The sequence below is a fragment of the Antrostomus carolinensis genome, unplaced genomic scaffold, assembly GCF_000700745.2.
Source record: "Antrostomus carolinensis isolate BGI_N321 unplaced genomic scaffold, ASM70074v2 scaffold3740, whole genome shotgun sequence".
Lineage (NCBI taxonomy): Eukaryota > Metazoa > Chordata > Aves > Caprimulgiformes > Caprimulgidae > Antrostomus > Antrostomus carolinensis.
The window spans coordinates 8,961-27,860 of NW_010290389.1; the positions used below are offsets into that span (position 1 = coordinate 8,961).

Below are 18,900 nucleotides of genomic sequence, written 5' to 3' on the forward strand. Positions count from 1 at the left end.
AAAAAAAATTTTTTTAAGCAGAATTGCCTTTAAAATAAGAGAATCAAGAAGCTTGATCTGTTTATCTAAAAGAAAAAAGGGATTGAAAAGTTATTTGGTAGCAGCACATAAAATTTTTTTGGGGTAGAAAACAGATTTTAAAATGGTTGATGGTAAGAGAAACAATGGCTTTTCTGTCCCTCATTGTTTTCAGATCAAAAGTGAATTTCTTCCTAGAGTAAACGCTTGCATCAGGCACAAATTACTGGAGTACGAACAAGCACAAGTGGGTAAAATGTACCAGCCTGTGTAGCACATGGTATCAAGGTGGATAATATCCCTTCTACTTTTCAGCTTGGGACACAGTGGCAGCATAGGTGACTGGTGCTGCCTCCGGGGGTTAAAGCTGCTGCTTTCACCACCACCTTCTCAAATACCTTTATTCCTAAAATCTTTATGACTCACAAAAGAATTAGGGAGAGAGATTGTGTGAAGTCCAGCTCCTCAAAAACTCATTCACATGGTATAATGATGGAAATGAACAAAAATCCATAAAATGGTCAGAATTCACACAAACTTTTATGCTGGTATATTTGTTTGGTGTCAAGGAGTTCTGAGTAATTTCATCTCTTATATTATTTCCCAATAAAATACCAGCTGAAAGAGTAATTATTATGACAGAAAAAAACAGTCCCAGCATACAGTGTAAGCTAAACTCCAGAAATTAGATAACAGCTTGCCTTCATTAAAAATCTGTAATTAACTACTAATATTAACATCAGCTCATGAGAGAAGGAAAAATAAAATCAACCGTCCAACCAACAAAAAATAAACAAACAAACAAACAAAAACCCCTACCACAACTATTTTAGATTATCTCAAAATAGTTCTGAGATAATCTAAAATTCCCCAGGGAATATCAGCTGTCACCAAGGAAAAGTGGCACAGACTGGCAAACTACACTCTTCTAAACTATTTTACTTCCAAAACCAGGCAGTTCCATTCAAATTGCCTACTGGAAATGGTCTTCACCATGTGTAAACTCCTGAACTTGGGGAGGGACAGGTTGTGAGAGAGCTAGTTGTCCAGGAAAAAACATTTCAAAACATAGACAGAACCTTATGTAGTCAAACTGGTCAGCACAGGTGTAGCCAGTGTGTCACTGTCTGAATCCGCAGGGTGTTGATGCCAGGGTATTCAGATTTTTGACAGCTACAGAAGAGGTTGAAAGCCAGATTTCTGACTTTTGGTTCACGTTCTACATGCAAATAGGAAAACCTATTAACAGCACAAAAATCAAATACCCATAAAAGAATGCTGGCCAGAAGGAAATAAACAAGACCTCTTAAAGTATGTAGTAGTCTGGCCACTAGGGAGATTGATTTGCCCATGGTGAAGTCCCCTTTTCTACATAGTTCAGTAATCTGTTTAAAATCTGTTTCTTTAAAATTCCAAATTTTAAAGAAAAAGAATAATTCCATGACTTTTTACAGCCTAATCAGTCACTTCTCTTTTAAACTACAATCATGTATTCTTTATAAAATTTTAAACTTTACAGCAAAGGTTTAATGTCTACACAAACAAGTTCTCAACTGCTCTGCTCTCAATCTTGAGTCAGAAATTAAGCAATGGGAGCAGGACCAGATCACTGCTCTGATTTGATTCATGCTCTGGACAGGGTCTGTTTAAATGTATCTCAGACTGCCTGTAGCTCAATTCAATCAGGTCCCCTCATGTAATTAGTTTCCTACCTATCAACATAAGACCAGATTGCTGTGAAGGGTAAGAGGATTTGAAGATGGGGGCTCTGCAGGTGCACCATCACTGCAGAAGATAGAAAACCAGAACAGCTTTCAGTCAAAGAATGCAGGCAGGTAACTAAATCCACACTGACTGCAGATGAAGAACTGAGATCAAATATTACCTGAGCAGCACACAGGAATAAATTTCTGGGACACTGTGAAAGACAACAGATGAGACAAGGGAGATCAGACCTTGATTAGGGTCTGCAGTGCCATGCAAGAGGTGGTGTGGACTGCACAGTTATGTGAAGTTTTGAACAAACGCAGAAGCCCCTTGTGGCTGATTGAGGCTGATGGAGCCTTTTCAGGCCATCATCACGTTTTTACAACAACGGAAAAGTTAAAATCCAGCAATCCTAAGTGAACGCTCTGGAAACAGGGATGTGTTGCTCACTTGCACCATCATTTGTACCTGGACTCTGCAATGAGTTCTTTGTGTGTCTGTTCTCATATAGCCTACAAATACAAGACCATAATGAATAGAATAGAAATAGAATAGAATAGAATAGAATAGAATAGAATAGAAGAATAGCAATTTCAGTTGAAAGGGACCTACACTGATCATTTAGCCCAACTGCCTGACTAGTTTGGGGCTGATCAAAATTTAAAGTATGTTATTAAGGGCATTGCCCAAATGCCCCTTAAACACTGACAGGCCTGGGGTATCGTTCTAAATATCTAAAAGGCGGGTGTCAATAGGATGAGGCCAGGCTCTTTTCAATGGTGCTCAGTGACAGGACAAGTGGCAACAAGCACAAACTGGAACACAGAAAGTTCCATCTGAAGATGAGGAAAAACTTATTTACTTTAAGTGACACAATTCTGGAGCAGGCTGCCCAGAGAGGCTGTGGAGTCTCCTTCTCTGGAGATATAAAACCCATCTGGATGCAGTCCAGTGCAACCTGCTCTAGATGCACCTGCTTTGGAAAAAGGGGGGTTGGACTAGATGATTTCCAGAGGTCCCTTTCAAGCCATACAATTATGTGATTCTGTGGTTCTGCGATTCTGTGATCAATCACCTCTCCAGGAAGCCTGTTGCAGTGTTTGATCACCTTCTCAGTAAAGAAATGCTTCCTAATGTCCAACCTAATCCTCCCCTGACACAGCTTTGAACCATTGCCACACATCCTATCACTGGATACCAGGGAGAAGAGATCATCACCTCCCTCTCCACTTCCCCTAGTCAGGAAGCTGTAGAGAGCATTGAGGTGGCCCCTCAGCCTCCTTTTCTGAAAACTAGACAAGCCCAAAGTCTTTAGCCACTCCTTATGGGACATTCCTTCCAGCACTACCACCAGCTTTGTTGCCTTCCTTTGGATGTATTCAAAGACCTTCCCATCCTTCTTAAATTGTGGGGCCCAGAACTGCACACAATACTGAAGACGAGGCCACAGCAATGCTGAATAGAGCAGGACAATCACCTCTTTTGAGTAGCTGGTTACGCTGTGTTTGATATACCCCAGGATGAGGTTTGCCTTGGCTGCCAGGACACACTGCTGACTCCTGTTGAGCCTGCTGCCAACCAGCACCCCCAGATCCCTTTCTTCAGGACTGCTCTCCAGCCACTCATCTCCCAATCTATGCTGGTGCCCAGTGTTTCTCCATCTGATATATGGACTCGTTAAATTCCACGTCATTGATGATTGTCCAATGCTACTATTTGTCCAATGTTACATACTAGTATTTATTAGCAATTGAATACTACTGTATTTTAAAACTAAATTGGTTTAATAGAGTGCATATATATATATATGTCAAGAGATTACATAAATATATCCCATTATACCATTTTATTAAACTTAAGGTCCTCTTATTGTGTGCATTTTTAAATGAAAAGCTTTTTGCTCAATTATTCCTCTGGATCCAATTAGCTTTTTATTTCAAGATAAGGAAATCAGACATAAAATGTGAAATAATTATCTTAGTCTGAACAAAAGAAAAAGGCAGGCTGGGGTAATGATTATGTGGGGAGTTGTATGATAATTCCTTTGACAATTATGAGTGTTAGTTTAGATATTTTTGTAGCATATCTATAAAAATTCTTCAAAACACATTAAAAATTGCAATGCTTTCACTTCTCTTAAACTCTTCTTACAACATTTAAGGCACTGCTTCCATGTAGATGAGTTATTTTCATGTCCCATCTTCCAGAAACAACTGAATGTTTGTTTAATTTCAATATTTCAAGCCCTCTTGCTTGCAAACCAATAAAGAGATTTATAAATGAAATCTATAAACTCAGACTATCTGAACACTATCCCTTCGCAAAGCTTCTTTTTATTATTTAAGATTAACTTTAAAAATCTCTTCCTTTTAGATACCTGAAATATGTTAGCTTTCTGATGTTGTGAATGGATCTTGTTGTAGGCAAGCAACTGCACTGGGATTTATATGCATGCTTTTCTCCAAGGTTTCAGAATATGCAGAAAAGAAAAATAAAGATGAATTGCTTATTTTCAGTTCCTCACATTTTTATATTACTAGTTTCTCTCCATTTAAAAACTCTCTCTTCTTTTCTTTTCTTCCCCCCCCCACCAAAACTGAATTGCTGTCTCATTGCAAAAGTATTGAATGCAGTAAGCAATTTACCCTTTTCTCCTCTAGAGAGAGTCTGTCAATGTCATGACTGAGGCATTTGCGGCAATGGTAGTTAGCTTCAGAGTTGTGAAATAGAGCTGTTTATTCTTTACCTGCTCTGTTGTGTGATCTTGCTGTGCTGCTATTGACTTCAGTGACCATAGAACTGGGACTCTTTACAGAGAAACAGCAGCCTTGTTTGCAAACCAACAGTAGCAACATGCTATTCCTATCCTAAGCATCCTATTTAAATATTAAAGAATGCTAGCTCTAATAGTATTTCTTGTGCAAAAAATTGTTGTCACACAGGCAGAACTGGAAAAATGGTTTTTTTTGTCATTACAATGGATACAGCTCAATTATTTTAGTTGTGAGCTTCCCATGGTGATGTGCTGGAGCATCTCAATACTGATTTGGAGGAGGTAGTCCTGGATCTAAGACACTATAAAGGTGTTTGTGGCTATGAATGATACATGTTGTCTTTTATCAAAAGAGGAAGATACTATTTTAACACAGTAAAATTCCCTTTATAACCAATCTACATATTGATTGAAAACAGTTCTGGGATAAAATCAGTTTTTTGAGACTTAACAAATATGCTCACGTATTTACTTTTGAAGAGATGCAATGGTCTTTGTCATCACACAGAATGGAAGAAACTGATTTTGAAATCACACCATTATCATAACAGAACAAACGGTGTTCTGGCCAAAACTACTGAAAATAATTAATCTTTGGACATAGAATATCTCTGGAAAATTTTAGTCAATAAATAAGTATTTTTTAAATATCAAAAATTATTCCAAATTTACAATAGAATATAAAAGTATATACAGGTTTGATGACAATAGTTTTTGTAAAGTTGTGGAATGCTTTTTTATAATTCCAAGCTAAAAGACTCAATGAGTCCAGACACTTCACTCAGACATCTTTTCTTTCTCTATCTTTTTTTTTCTGTCTCTTGGGAATAATAAAATGTGCCACCGAACCATGCATGCAATTTGGTGCTTAATGATAATCTAGCTTTTACAGTAATTTTATCACTACCTATACTTTGCTACCTAGAAAGTTTTCTCTTCATTTTACAGACTAAGTGGTTCTTTACAACAAATGATATTGTATTTTTACATTCTACTCTTTCCTAAAAGATATGAAAAAAACATGGCATATACTTTCATGAGTCGTCTTTGTTTTGGTTTTTTTCGTTTAACAGATACGTTAGGTCAAGAACGAAGCATGACATTGACATGAGAATAGGGATACATTCGGGATCGGTTCTGTGTGGAGTGCTGGGCCTGCGAAAGTGGCAGTTTGATGTCTGGTCATGGGACGTGGATATTGCAAACAAACTCGAGTCAGGTGGAATTCCCGGGTAAGGCAACGTGTATGTCCCACAGTCAGAAAATATTGCCAACAGAGTACACTGTAAACCTTGCCAACAGATTAACTGTCTTACATTATCTCATCGACTATGACTTTTTATTTTTATTATTATTTTGTGGTTGGCAAGGATATGTGAGGTTACAGTCAAAAAAAGGTAGAAATTCTCAGCTTGCAAAGGCATAGGAAAAGACAAAACTATTTCTTTTTCTTTGCCAGCTGTGGTTTCCTGAAAAAGGTTAGTGGTTGCATTCAGCCCATACAATGCTCAGAAGTAACCCAAATTTCCCAGTTAGGTATTGACCATTCCTGAGTTTTTCCAGGCTTCATTCTCTTGTCCTTTCCATCCAAATGCTGTTGTGAGACGCAAAGCTGTAATTTATTTTCTTTCATAATGAACAAAGTGTAGGAAGAATTATGTATTCATCGGTCATTATGCTAATAACAAGCCAGCTCTCTAGGAAGTCTTTTAAATAATTTCATGCTTTCGTAGATGTTTTGAGACATTTATGTCATCTTGTCTATATGTGAAAATATAAGGTTTTCCATTGAGCCGCCTAGTTTTTCTTTGTCTGAGGTGGCTGTTTCACCTGGAAGATATATTATTTCTGCCTGATATGGTCTATATCTCATGGTAGTTTGCAAGTTGCAAATTCTAAATTTGAAGCTACAGTAGTGGTTGCAGGAAATCTCTGTTCACTTTCAGTTCCATCTTACATGATGAAAAATGTAGAAAAAGATCCCCTACAACAATTCAATTTTCAACCATGGAACATAGAAACAATAGCAGCGGACATCTTTATGCTGAAAAAGTGTAAGTGATGCTGTCATAGTGAGTGAGAGAGGTTTTAAGTCATCAAATCTGAATCAAGTGCTGTACTCCCTGCACACACAGAGCTGTCGTGTTCCCAGGAAGTTAGAAGGATATTTACTTTATATTATGTTTGTAAATGCAGGCCCCGTCCACTGTTCCCCATAGTAGACCTTTATACTAATATATATTATTAGAAATAGCAGAAAATGAAACATTGTATGCTCTGAAAATGACTTCTATACTCTGCATATGTCACCAGTGTATAAAACTGTAGGAAAAAAATTTCTTTTCCTGCTGCTTATCCTGCGTGATCGCTCCAGATGACTGAGAAAGGTCACTTGCTGCTTTATTAACATGAACAAATCAATCATCTAAATTTCACCATCCGCACCTGCAAAAAGTCTAGTTTATTGCAGTTAATGTGTGCAAGTAGTACAGCTATTAATGAATAACCCAGAGAACACACCTTGCTGTGGCTGATAAAATGCCTGGCTAGGCTGCAGTTTATTAAATGGAGCAGAGTGATTTCCACTCCTGTGTATCAGTTTGCCAACAGAACAAAACCTGGATGTGAAAGAAATTCACTAAGTAATTCCCTCAAAACAGTGATTTACATCAGGCTTCCTAATGTGCAGAGCAGATTTAATAAAGTGGTTAAGTTCACCTCGGCCTCTCCTCACTTCTGCTTGCCAGAAACACTAAAATCTCCCCAGTTACCACAATACCGAGATCATTCCCATTCCCAGACCTGCATTACTTTCCCCAGTTTTGTCAGATAATCTGCCCTGGGGTTATGAAAGGTCCTGCTTCCACAGAGTGAAACAAGAGCAAAGATGAGCCACAGGCCTTTCCTGAGTACACAGTGGAGAAAGATAGCTCCCTGGGATCCCTCCACCCAATCTGGAAGCAAAAGAAAAGAGGCTCAACTCTTCACCTCACCAGTTGTGTATCATCCTGAGACCTCATAAGCACCTGAGCAGTGGTGACACAGGGACCCCAAGTGAAGGAGCATCAATGGGCAGCCCCACTATTGTGGAAGAAGGCACTGAGGAGCACTGAGAAAAAGCAATTATTTCTTGTTTTCCAAGAGAAAAATAAGTGTGTCCACCACACCTGAGAAGGAAACCATGCAAGCAAGATCCTATAACATTATTTCAGACACAGAATTCTGCCAGGACCCCATCTTCTTCTGGTGTATCTAGGTATTAATTTATGGTATTAAATTGGCATAAAATCTAGCTAAAAATAATTTTCCAGGATGTATCAACGACAGGTATCATCTAAAGCTTTGGGCACAATATGTTTTCAACAGTAGGACAGGTTATATTTTTTTACTTCAATACTCCGTTTCCTGATTTACTGTGTTAGAATAAAATTAGAAAGATGTCTTATCACTATACATTTTAAGGTTTTTGAAGCAAGTTACATGAAAGGTGAAACCAGCAAATATTTTTAGTCTACCAACTATTTATTAATATTTGGTCCACTTAAAGATATTACATCAATAGCCAGCTCCAAGCTCTAGTTAAAGCTGTTATCATTTCCATTATAAAATCCATATTTCAAGGCTTTATAATGCATTCTTCCCAAATTATATTAGTTGAAACTCAGCATAAAGATAGTCACCCTGGCAACTAATGTATCACTTTCTTTTTTTTCTCCTTATTTTTTTCTTTTTTTTCTTTTTACTTTTGTCCTTTTTTTAAAAAAAAATTAGTAGTTCATTTAAATCAATTTAGCCTGTTTCGGTTTCTAAGAGCTAGGAAATGCACTGTCTTTCTGAGAGGTCATACGCTCTGGTTTTAAAGTTCAGGCCAAAAGTTGCTTATATTTGAGAAACATTTTTACAGTTTTTTTGGTCAGTTTTACTGACATTTGACTACAAAAGATTACCAATCTCTGTGGACATCATAATGACTTCACTTTAGACAGTGAAAGTTGTACAAAATCTGTGTTGCATTCAGAGGGAAGTTCAGACACGTTAAAAAATGGCTGAGATGATAGAGAGATGCAAAATTTTTATCTTTTAAGTAGATATTGATATTTAATATTCCATATAGGCCCAATCTGTGCCAAATTCTGATACTCCTGGGCATTTCACATTATGTAAAGATAACCAGCACATTATTTTCTGACACTACTTGCACATCATGCATGTACTTACAGCCTTTTATTCCATCAGTATTTTATACAATTTAACTCTGTAGTGGCATCCTTTAAGTTACAGAAGAAATTTCCCAAGGGACATGCTAGGAGCATTTCCTTCAATGGAGATAAGCCAATTTGTGGTGTCTGAGAAAAATGCCTCAGGATGTGTCATCAAGAAATGATCAAGAATTTTAACTGACTCTGAATTTTAGGAATCTGTCTGCAAGTCTTAGTTTCAGAAAGTGCCTGCATCCAAAGTTTGAAAAATTAGCTAATCTTAATGGAGTTGCTATATTTATTTACTTGGGTTAAATGTCTAATGAACATCTCCTCTTACTGCATTTATGATGCTGCATTATATAATTCAGTATGACTAACCATGTAAACATGTTTTAGAGGTGTCTACGATTTACCCTATATGTAGGAATTAAAGATTTCTTAAAAATAGAATAACTTGAACTTCTTTTTGTCTTTCTCAAGCAGTCATAGTTCTGGTTAAGAAAGTCCAATTACCAAATACTTCCAGGTTTGGTTGGAAGACACCGAAAGCCCTATCATGCTTTTGCAAAATTTGAGCTTTTTGTATGTCATCTCTTAAATTCAACTTCACTTTTGAAAAGTTTTTTGAACTCATCATTTAGTCTTACCAGAAATTATCACCTCATTGGTCTTTGTATAGTTTCCCTATTTCCCTAATTCACTTTAGATACAATCAGACCATTGATTACAACTGTCTAAGCTACCTCAGGTAACTGAAGGAAGTTAAAGAGCTTCACATAAACTCCTCTAATGCATACCATATATTTTCCTCTCACCTTATGTACCTGCAGTGGCAATTTTTATTCTCTTTGAATAGTATTTTACTCAAGAAGGTCTCCCATTAAAGTATTACAGTGAGCAAAGGTATCAGGTGTGAATATTGGTGGGTTTTGTGTGACAGGACTTGGTGCATTCATGAGAGCCTACTGATGTGACCATGTCTTGAGAATATTTGTCCCCAAATGAAGCTCATATTTGTTGAACAGACAATGTAGTTTTCTTTATAGAAATCATCACCTTCAATAGAAAACCTTCTTTTTATCCATCATATTAAAAATGACGTGGAGTTCATAAACTCCTTCTTATGCATGTATACTAGTGCAAAATCAGTACTTGCTACTACTTATTTCACTTATGCAGGAGAATTCACATCTCCAAAGCCACTCTGGACTGCCTGAATGGGGACTATAAAGTTGAAGAAGGGCATGGCAAGGAGCGTAATGAATTCTTGAGGAAACATAACATTGAGACTTATTTAATTAAACAACCTGAGGAGAGTCTGTTGACTTTGCCTGAAGATATTGTGAAAGAGGCTGTCAGTTCCTCCGACAGGAGAAACAGTGGAGCAACATTTACCGAAGGATCCTGGAGCCCTGAACTTCCATTTGATAACATAGTGGGAAAACAGAACGTAAGTCAAACTTCCTTTAATGTCATCAAGTATGAATGTATGCTTGAGTGCATTTCAATAATGGAAGCCTCAGAGGAGAGAAATTAATCTTTAAACTTTATTCTAACACATACTGTAACAGCAGAGGATTAAACAAATTGTTTCAGGACCAGGGAATCAGAGGTTTGGGGGTTTTTTCCAACTGAAATTAAATGCTATACAGCTTAGTTTTAACTAAACCAGTCCATAAAGAAGTAAATTAAAGGTAAAGTTAATGACACTAAACTTGCTGGGACATTCTAGTCAGAGTATGTATCTCATTGCACAGCTTCACTGCACTGCCATCAAAGTAAAGGCATGAGTGAATGGACGTCTTGCCAGAGGAAAAAGCATAGTGTAGGTTATTGATATATAAGGGAAAGAAAAAAGATCTACCTTAAAAGAAGAACCTTGTGAAAACAGTGTGTCCATTCTTCACTTTCCTTTTTTTTCTTTTTTTTTTTTTAATAGAAAACATTATAAAAATAAATTCTGAGACATAACGAAGGTGGACTAGCAGGTGAATTAGCCTTTAAGGTCATGCGTAGCTCAATGATAATAACAACTGCTCTTGATCAGATCTTTTCCAAAAGCATTCCATGGCTAATTGCGAGCACTCTGGGAACCAGTAATTCTTGTACAGTCATAGAAATCACTTGTGAAGTCTGCTTGCTTAGAGGAATTAAAGACAGAAAAGTTAAAATGCCCTCAGACTCCACTCTTTTCACTGCATTTGAAAGATTGATGAGTCTTTAAGACACAAGGTCAGCTCGAGTTTTTCTTCCATATTCCTGAGGGATTTGTAATGACACGATATACCCTTTTTTCTGCTGTACATCCTTAGTCCTACTTGTCTGCACTGTCTATTGAACTTCAAGCATTGTTGTGTGGAGGTCTTGCTTTGTCAACCACCTTCTGCTCCTTACAAATCTGCTCAGAAGTGATAAGCCTTCACAATCAATCAGCCTGTGGTGGTGTCTTCATCTCTTCTAACTGAACTGGAGCATGGCATAGTTTGCTGCTATATAAAACACTTGTTTTATATGTGTTCTGTACATCTGTGTATCTGCATGTACACTGCCTTTCAGTATTCTCTGCATTTTGTTGATCTGTCTCTATATTCACATTTCATTAGGAATAGAGGTATGGGTGCATGCTGTTGTGAATATCTTGTGATCTCTCTCTGTTTCTTCTTCTTTCCCCTTAAGACTTTTCAATTTCTGTAGTCCAAAAAATCTATGCAAAGTAGGTTATAATTTCATTGAACATTTTCTCATCTAAACCTGACCTTGATGCTAACAAGGAATCAAATAAAAGACTAGTGGTTCTATTTGATTATTGAACAATTCCCACCCAGTAAATCAGTAAAAAGCCCATGAAAATCATTGAAATAGGTATAACTGAACAGTTGTTTTAAAGCAGATTTTTGTCTTATGACAATAAACCATCCATTTTTAGGATAGTTTTGCACTTTTTTAAGAAGTTGTTTTCATACTGGAGTTAGATATTTTATATTACACAGCTTTACAATAAGCTTTTTGGTGGAGACAAGATTTTTAAATTCTGCTATTCCATGTGTGATTCAATTATTATGTAATTTTCAGTTTTAAAGTTGAGACAATATATGTAACTTCATAAATAAAGTATTTCAGCTCAAAATTCAGACGATAGCTTCAAATTATACTAGGATATAGTAGCTTTTTCCAGAGGTATGTCAGCCTTGGACAGAATAAGCATTTAATAACACTAATTATGCAGCCTAAAGGTCACTGACAGCAATAGGCATTGAGAATACAAGTAGCAGCAACCCAACAATGAATCATTCTGTATGTCTGAATATTTGCCAATAGCATTTAAATAATTTATTTACCCAATATAAGTTACAACAACATTTGAGCAATTTTGATCACATGTCCTACTTTTAGCTGTAATTATGTTAGGAAGAATATGAAATGGCAAAGCCTCTGTTGTGTTCTCTTGCCAAACTCAGACTAGTCACAACCCATATTCTTTACCTCAAAATCATTTTATATGGGCAGCCTAAGACAATGAATCAAGGTTGTGTTGATAAGTGAGGAACAGAATAACCATTCTTTATTTATGCAGTTGATATTAATGAGGAACAAAATAACCAGTCTTTACATACACAGTCACAGACACTAACAAAAGTTGCATGTGTCTACAACACAGTTAACACCATGTCTCTGGTGGTGAGGTAAGCCAAGGATGCAAGTGTCTGCTCTGAAATTCAGACCATGCCAAATATGGGTAGTGTTTTTTGTTATTGAAACAGGTGTCTGGGCTTCTTTTCTAAAGCACAGAAAGTTGGGCAGAAGTTATTTTATGTTCAGAGAGTGAAGGTCCATTTACCCAGGAAACGTTCAAGGTCAGGTTGAACGGGCCATGAAAACTCTGTAGGAAGGAAGTAAAATATAATGCAAGCTACCTTTTAAAAATCTCTATAAAATATCTCTAAAGTTGTAGATTTTTTTTTCTTTTAATTCATCCTATCTTTTAGTTTCAGATGCAAGTTTGGCCAGGCTTTTTCCTAACAGAACCTTGCATGTGTGTTCCTGTATGATGAAGGGTTATTGTCAGCATTAGAAAAGTTCAAAAGCCCATTGTGGAATTCACAACTGTATCTTCCATACAGCTGTTCACAAAAGTGTAGGAGAGGTAATAGGGAGAACCAGTGCTTCTTACGTTGGCATAACACAGTCTTAGAAGATGCAGAGCAAAGAGGGGGCTACAGAGACAAAATGTGGTTAGAACATATTGCTGGGGAAATAATTTGTATAATATTTTTCATTATTGTTATTAATTACAGGGAAACAGTTTTATTAAGTATGTGTGAGAGAAAGAAGACTCCACTAAACTTAACTATGAATTTCCTTGTTATCCTCTGAAAATAAATGCAACTTCAGAGTCCATTTTTGCACCAATACCACTGGCACCATAGCCATAGCAGTGATATTATGTTATATTAATTTGCCATTAATTGTAAACAACTTCATACATTCAGCAAGAAGACAATTCTTCATATTAATCAAATTTTAAAACATAATTTGAAACAAAATGTAGTGACTTACTAGGATGAATTGAGATTATTATCCTTATGTAAATCAAACACAGTGCCCAGTTAAAACATCAGGGACCTGCTCCAGTGGAGGTGTAGCAATAAGAACTAATTCTGAGGAATTAATGCACACAAGAACTTCTGATGTGATCTCATCCTTTAACAGTGACTTCAGACACACTTGTGCAATTTCAGCCACCAAAAATTGATAATAGCTTTTCTGCATAGCTCAGCTGACAAGATATAGGAATACCTAAACTAAAGTAGTGTCTTAATGTGTAGTAATATAGTATTTATCCAATTGATGCAATGGATTGTTTTCCTGGGATTTCGCTCTAACCTTGGAGTTTCCACCTTAACTGCAAGGCTAAGATATGGATCCAGATATATCTGAAAATTTAGTATGAGAAAGTTTCCTTGATATTTTTTTTTTTGTCCACATGTTGGTGATACTGATTTTCTAGATGGAAGATGGAGAGATTTCAGTAGCGTGATTTGCCAAACCTTCTCTACTAAAATACTTTTTCTACTAATGCAAACAGAAAAAGTGCTTTTCACTTAAATAGACAGAAGATTTTAAATCCTTTTCTGCCTCTCTTTTGGGCTCTTAATTTACTCATCAAAAGATGGAATATGAGAAATCAAGATACTATCTGCAACCATGGAGTTCATGGACTTCATTTTAGGATTGGGGTTTGACAGTGGGTACCTGAGACGCTTCACTATTTTCCAAGATTCATTAGAATGTAATTGCTGACTATAGTTTGAATATGAACAAGAGAAATCTCCCTATATAATTTCCTATATGTAATCCCGTGATCCAAAATAATTGGTTTTCCAGAGAAATCTAGTGATAATCCATCCCAAACTCCTATTTCCAACAATGCCCAGTAGGAGATATAGCAGATCTTTTCAGCGATGATCTATGGGATACCTTGACTCAAGCAGAAGTGTATGTCTTGTCCATAATGATGCCTAAGTGTCCTATGCTGTGATGTATGAAGTTTTATATCCTTTCCATTCATTAACATTTCTTAACCCTTGGGAATATCTCAGGTAGTAGAGTTTATTTTCCCATTCAAGCGGGAAAGTGCTGCTTCACTGTGGTTTGTGTCATGAAATCATACTATTAAACTGGACTGAGTTATTCTCTTTTTAAAAGCAAACTCTACCTCTTTCCTGAAGGTGAAGCAACCTTTGTACTATCTCTCCTAGTTTTACTTGCAAAGCTGTGCAAAACTATTTTATCTTTTTCTTTCGGTTAGTCAATGAAATACTAAAGGAATAATTCATTTAAGATAATATTTAAAATAATAATATGAATTACAGTTAAATTACACCATATAGCCTAACTGTAATCTAGACTTGCTGAAATATACCAGTAGTGAAGAAGAAAATATTATCTGAAAACCAGTGCAGAAGTAATCAGAAATGTCACCTTCTTCACTCCTGCCTAACTAATCTGTTCCTCAACTACACACATCCAGTAACTTTAAGATCAAGAAAAACATAATTGCTCCTGTTTTGTGATTTCTGTTCTGTAGCTTCTATTCTTAATTGTTAAAACACACCATTGAGTTAGATACCCTGCTGTGATTTGGGTGTGTACTCCTCTCATGCATGCTCTAATAATTAATTAGTAGAATCTGGAAAGTGGAATTTAGTCCTAGTGTTCAGTACAGCAGCAAACTTTCTAGTCTGTATAAAAGAGGATATTAAAGTACTCCCCTTAATTTACTGTATGTGTTTAGTGGAACAGACGACTTATTTTACACTTCTATAGATTTCATTGAATGAATTGCATGGAATGCTGTAATGGTTTGCAATGCAACATGATCTAAAACATTGCATTTTTAACCCAAGGGGACCAGCAGGTTTATTCTGTTTGCATGTGCTTTCCCCTAGACTCTGGCTGCCCTAACAAGAAATTCAATAAATCTGCTTCCAAACCATCTTGCACAAGCTTTGCATGTCCAGTCTGGGCCTGAGGAAATTAACAAGCGAATAGAGCACACCATCGACTTACGGAGTGGCGATAAATTGAGAAGAGAGCATATCAAGCCTTTTTCACTGATGTTTAAAGACTCCAGCCTGGAGCATAAGGTAGCTGGGTCTTGGTAGCTGCATTATTCGCAACTCAAATTGTAATAAATGTCCACTGAAATAGAGAAGCTGTAGGTTCAAGCTTGCATTTTTTGTTTTCTAGTTTTATTTTTCTTTTTCATTTTGTTTCAGTTTTCAGAAGTTGGGACTGAGCTAGAGGTCATAATAATAGACAGTGTCATGATGGAGGTGTTATAATGCTGCAATTATTATGTTTCTCTGTTGGAAAATGCCTACACTGAGCAAACTATGCTTCTGAAAACAACAGCCGTTTGACACGTTTCACTTGCTGTCGAGTACAAGCAGTTTTCCGTCTGTTGACAGGTTGCTTTGGCACAAACAGTGATTGAGCATATTAATAAACTGACACATATTCAAAACAAATATCTATATTTATATAGATATGTTCCTTTCACATTTAGTCATACAATCCATCTGATGTCCTCTAGGCAGCTGCTATGTTTATTACAAATCAAAACTAATTCATCAACTCCTTGTTTTAAACATCCTTTTTTAACATCTGCTTCTAAGAGGTAAATACTTTCCATGTAACAGCAATATGATCACACTAATTTCTATTTCAGTCTACATCCAGATGTAAGTTATAAGTTAAAAAAGATAAGGCAATGGGAGAACTTTCCTTGCAAGCTGATGACGTGGGATGGGGTTGCACAGATCTCAAATGTTTTCATTGACTTGTATGCTATTACCATGCAGCAATGGCGGGTCTGCAATAAGATGTACACTTGACTGAAAAGAAAGAAAAATAATGGGGAATTGGAAGCATGGAGGCTCATTTCTTCATCATCATGTTACTCTCCACTGGAAAACAGACTTTTTTACTTGACTTATGGAAGACAGTCCTCAGGTGGTTTTAGTGTTGAGAGCTTAATGAAAATAATTGGAAAAGAAAAAAAAAAATGCCTGAAGTATATCTAAGCCCTTATTTCACAAGCAAACATGTAGAAGGAAAAAGAAAGGTTCATTTTAAAAAAAAGAGAATAGATTCAATTTCCCCATCGGGATATTTATGACACTGAGACACAAGGTAGAAGCCCCAAAGCTGAATTAGCCACTACTGCTGTGACAGAAGACATGAAGATATTTCTTTCAGTCATCATGCAAAGCTGACAGGGACCCAGAGGAAGTGAAATTCAATATTTCTGAGATCCTGTGAATTACTATCTAAAGGCCCAAAAGTCATGAGCAATTTTTTCAAGGCACAAGGTCAAAAGATAAGGTGAAAGAGTCTAGAAAAAATAGCATGTAACCTAGGAGGTAGATGATGGTATATTAGAATTTTTTTGTGCAAAAGGGGAAACAGCCTGGTCACAAACAACCAGTTGAATGAGCAAATTTACCAATGGTTCACCTAGCCTTACATTACTATTTAATAAAAATGAAACCTGAACATTGGCTGGAGTAAAGGTACGCTACCTAGAATCAGATCTTGTATTAAGAATATGAACTTTCTTGTCATTTTAGATTTCACAATTATCAGCCACAAAGAAAATCTATGGGGAAAGTGTAGAATTTCTTTTAAGTGCAATTTAAGGAGGTGGGGAAAAAAACAACCATGCTCTAATCCATCATATCACATATGTCAGATTTTAAATATTAATAAAGATTTAATTGCACCTGAATGACAAAAAGTCCAATTAAAGGTCAACATTTTTAGCAGTCTTGATACATTTTCTTCTCATTATGACATTTGTATTTTTCAATGTTTGGAAAGTGGTGCTTTCCTTCAATATTCCCTTAGATGTTAGTCCCAACCAGTAAGCACATATAATAGAAATACAAAATCCAGTAAAGTAGACTGAATATTCTATCTGTCCTCTAAATTGGGATAGATTTTAGCATTTCATAGCATTTCATGGGAGTAAAGTTTTAAAAAATATCAACACTACTTTATTTGCTCTGGTTCATCTGCCTCAAACAGTTGGATAGTTACTGGCAACAGCCTCCTTGCTAGTGTTCAGGGTGCCAGGGAGAAGGATGGAGAATGTACCAGGATGCAAAGGAATGATGTGGACTAAGGAAGGATGAATCACAGTGTCCTCTTCATTATAGGCAGGAGCAATGTCTTGTGGGACAACATGGGAAATGTCCCTTCCCTCCTCATTTGCCTATGCACTAATTACAGGTTCATCCAAATAGCCTTAATGTTAAATCATAGTCTATAGGCAGTCATGAAAACAGTGTGTGAACTGTTTTTATACAGAAAGTAGCTATTTCCTCCATATTATATTACTACCACTTTCTCCCTTCTTCCTGCCCATTTAGGAAACAAAACAACAGACTCAGATTTAAACTGGAGTCTCATAAAACTATTTCATCAGCCTTTCTCTTTGCTCTCCCCACCTCTAACCTTTCAGTCTGGAATTATGTTTTCTTCTAGCCGTTAACATTTTGCAACTGCTTACATGACCTTCTACATCAGCATCTTGAGCTGCTCCCTGCAGTGTTGCTGAGCAAGTAGACAATAGGTGTCTACAGGCCCCTCACATGGTTGTTTTCGTTTGCTGCCACTCACCTTCTCTTCAGCGCAGTGGCAGCTTAAAGTCAGAGGTAGCTCTGCAGTGAAGTAAAGTAACTTCTCCTATGTAAAATCTTGTGCCCTCACATTAGCCATCACACTCTTAGGCAGTGCTGGCATCTACCTAATACTTATTTATTTTATCTGTAAGTACTTGTCACCCCAGACTTTACAATTATTCAGTAGGCACAACCAGTACCCATAGCTGATATCCCAACCAAGAAGTATCACATTAACCTTGTTCAATGAGAATTGTGTTAATGTTCTGTACCTCAAACCACAGAGAAGTGAGCAATCATATGAACAATAAACTATATTTCTTCCTCCTGCATGAGTAACAGGACTACCATGCCATGGAATCATAAATCCTTTGAGATGACCTGAATAGATCTGAAATGTCATGCTGGAGTTCTGTTTAAACAAACAGTCTGGGTTGCATCAGGTTTTTTTCATTATAAAACAATTGCAAACAACAGATTTAAAATGGCAAATAAAACTCTGTTTTGCTTACTTTAAGGTTTCAAAAGGTAAAAAAAAAAAAAAAAAAAAAAAAAAGTTCTGGAATAAACATGCCCAAAACTACCATGAGAGCTAGCACTGCTCCTGGGTGGCAATGGTTTAAATGACTAGTATATCACAGCAGTTTAAGCCGTTGGTACATCTTCCCACTCCTCTCTTCTCTCATTGCTCTACGTCCTTCCTGGTAATAAATTAAATGCAAGTAGTAACAGTTACATTAGCAAATGCATTCTCTCCCTGAGGCAGTATGTATATTTTGACATGAATATTTTAATACTTAATTTTTCAGAGGATTTGTGCAGGATCCACACCTACTATATTTTATAGATTCTTTACCCAAATGCACTAGTCATTACTAACCTGTATTTCACTGATTAGCACTTAATATCTCATTTAGAGACAAATTCACTCTCAGTTTTGCTAGAGGTTATTTTTACAAATAGCATGTAGGCAGATAAAGCAAAAGACTCATCACAGGAGAGTACTTCTAATGGT

The 18,900-nt window shown here is 36.6% G+C and overlaps 1 protein-coding gene across 1 annotated transcript in view; it reads left to right on the forward strand.

The window, feature by feature from the left end:
* The window catches only part of ADCY8 (adenylate cyclase 8), a gene marked incomplete at its 5' end in the record, with an annotated part of 62,062 nt that overhangs the window by 5,651 nt on the left and 37,511 nt on the right, over positions 1–18,900 (forward strand). The window contains 3 exons of the mRNA XM_029086194.1: positions 5,572–5,730; positions 9,880–10,150; positions 15,150–15,347. Coding sequence (XP_028942027.1) covers positions 5,572–5,730; positions 9,880–10,150; positions 15,150–15,347 — 628 coding nt within the window. The remainder of the gene's footprint in view (positions 1–5,571; positions 5,731–9,879; positions 10,151–15,149; positions 15,348–18,900) is intronic.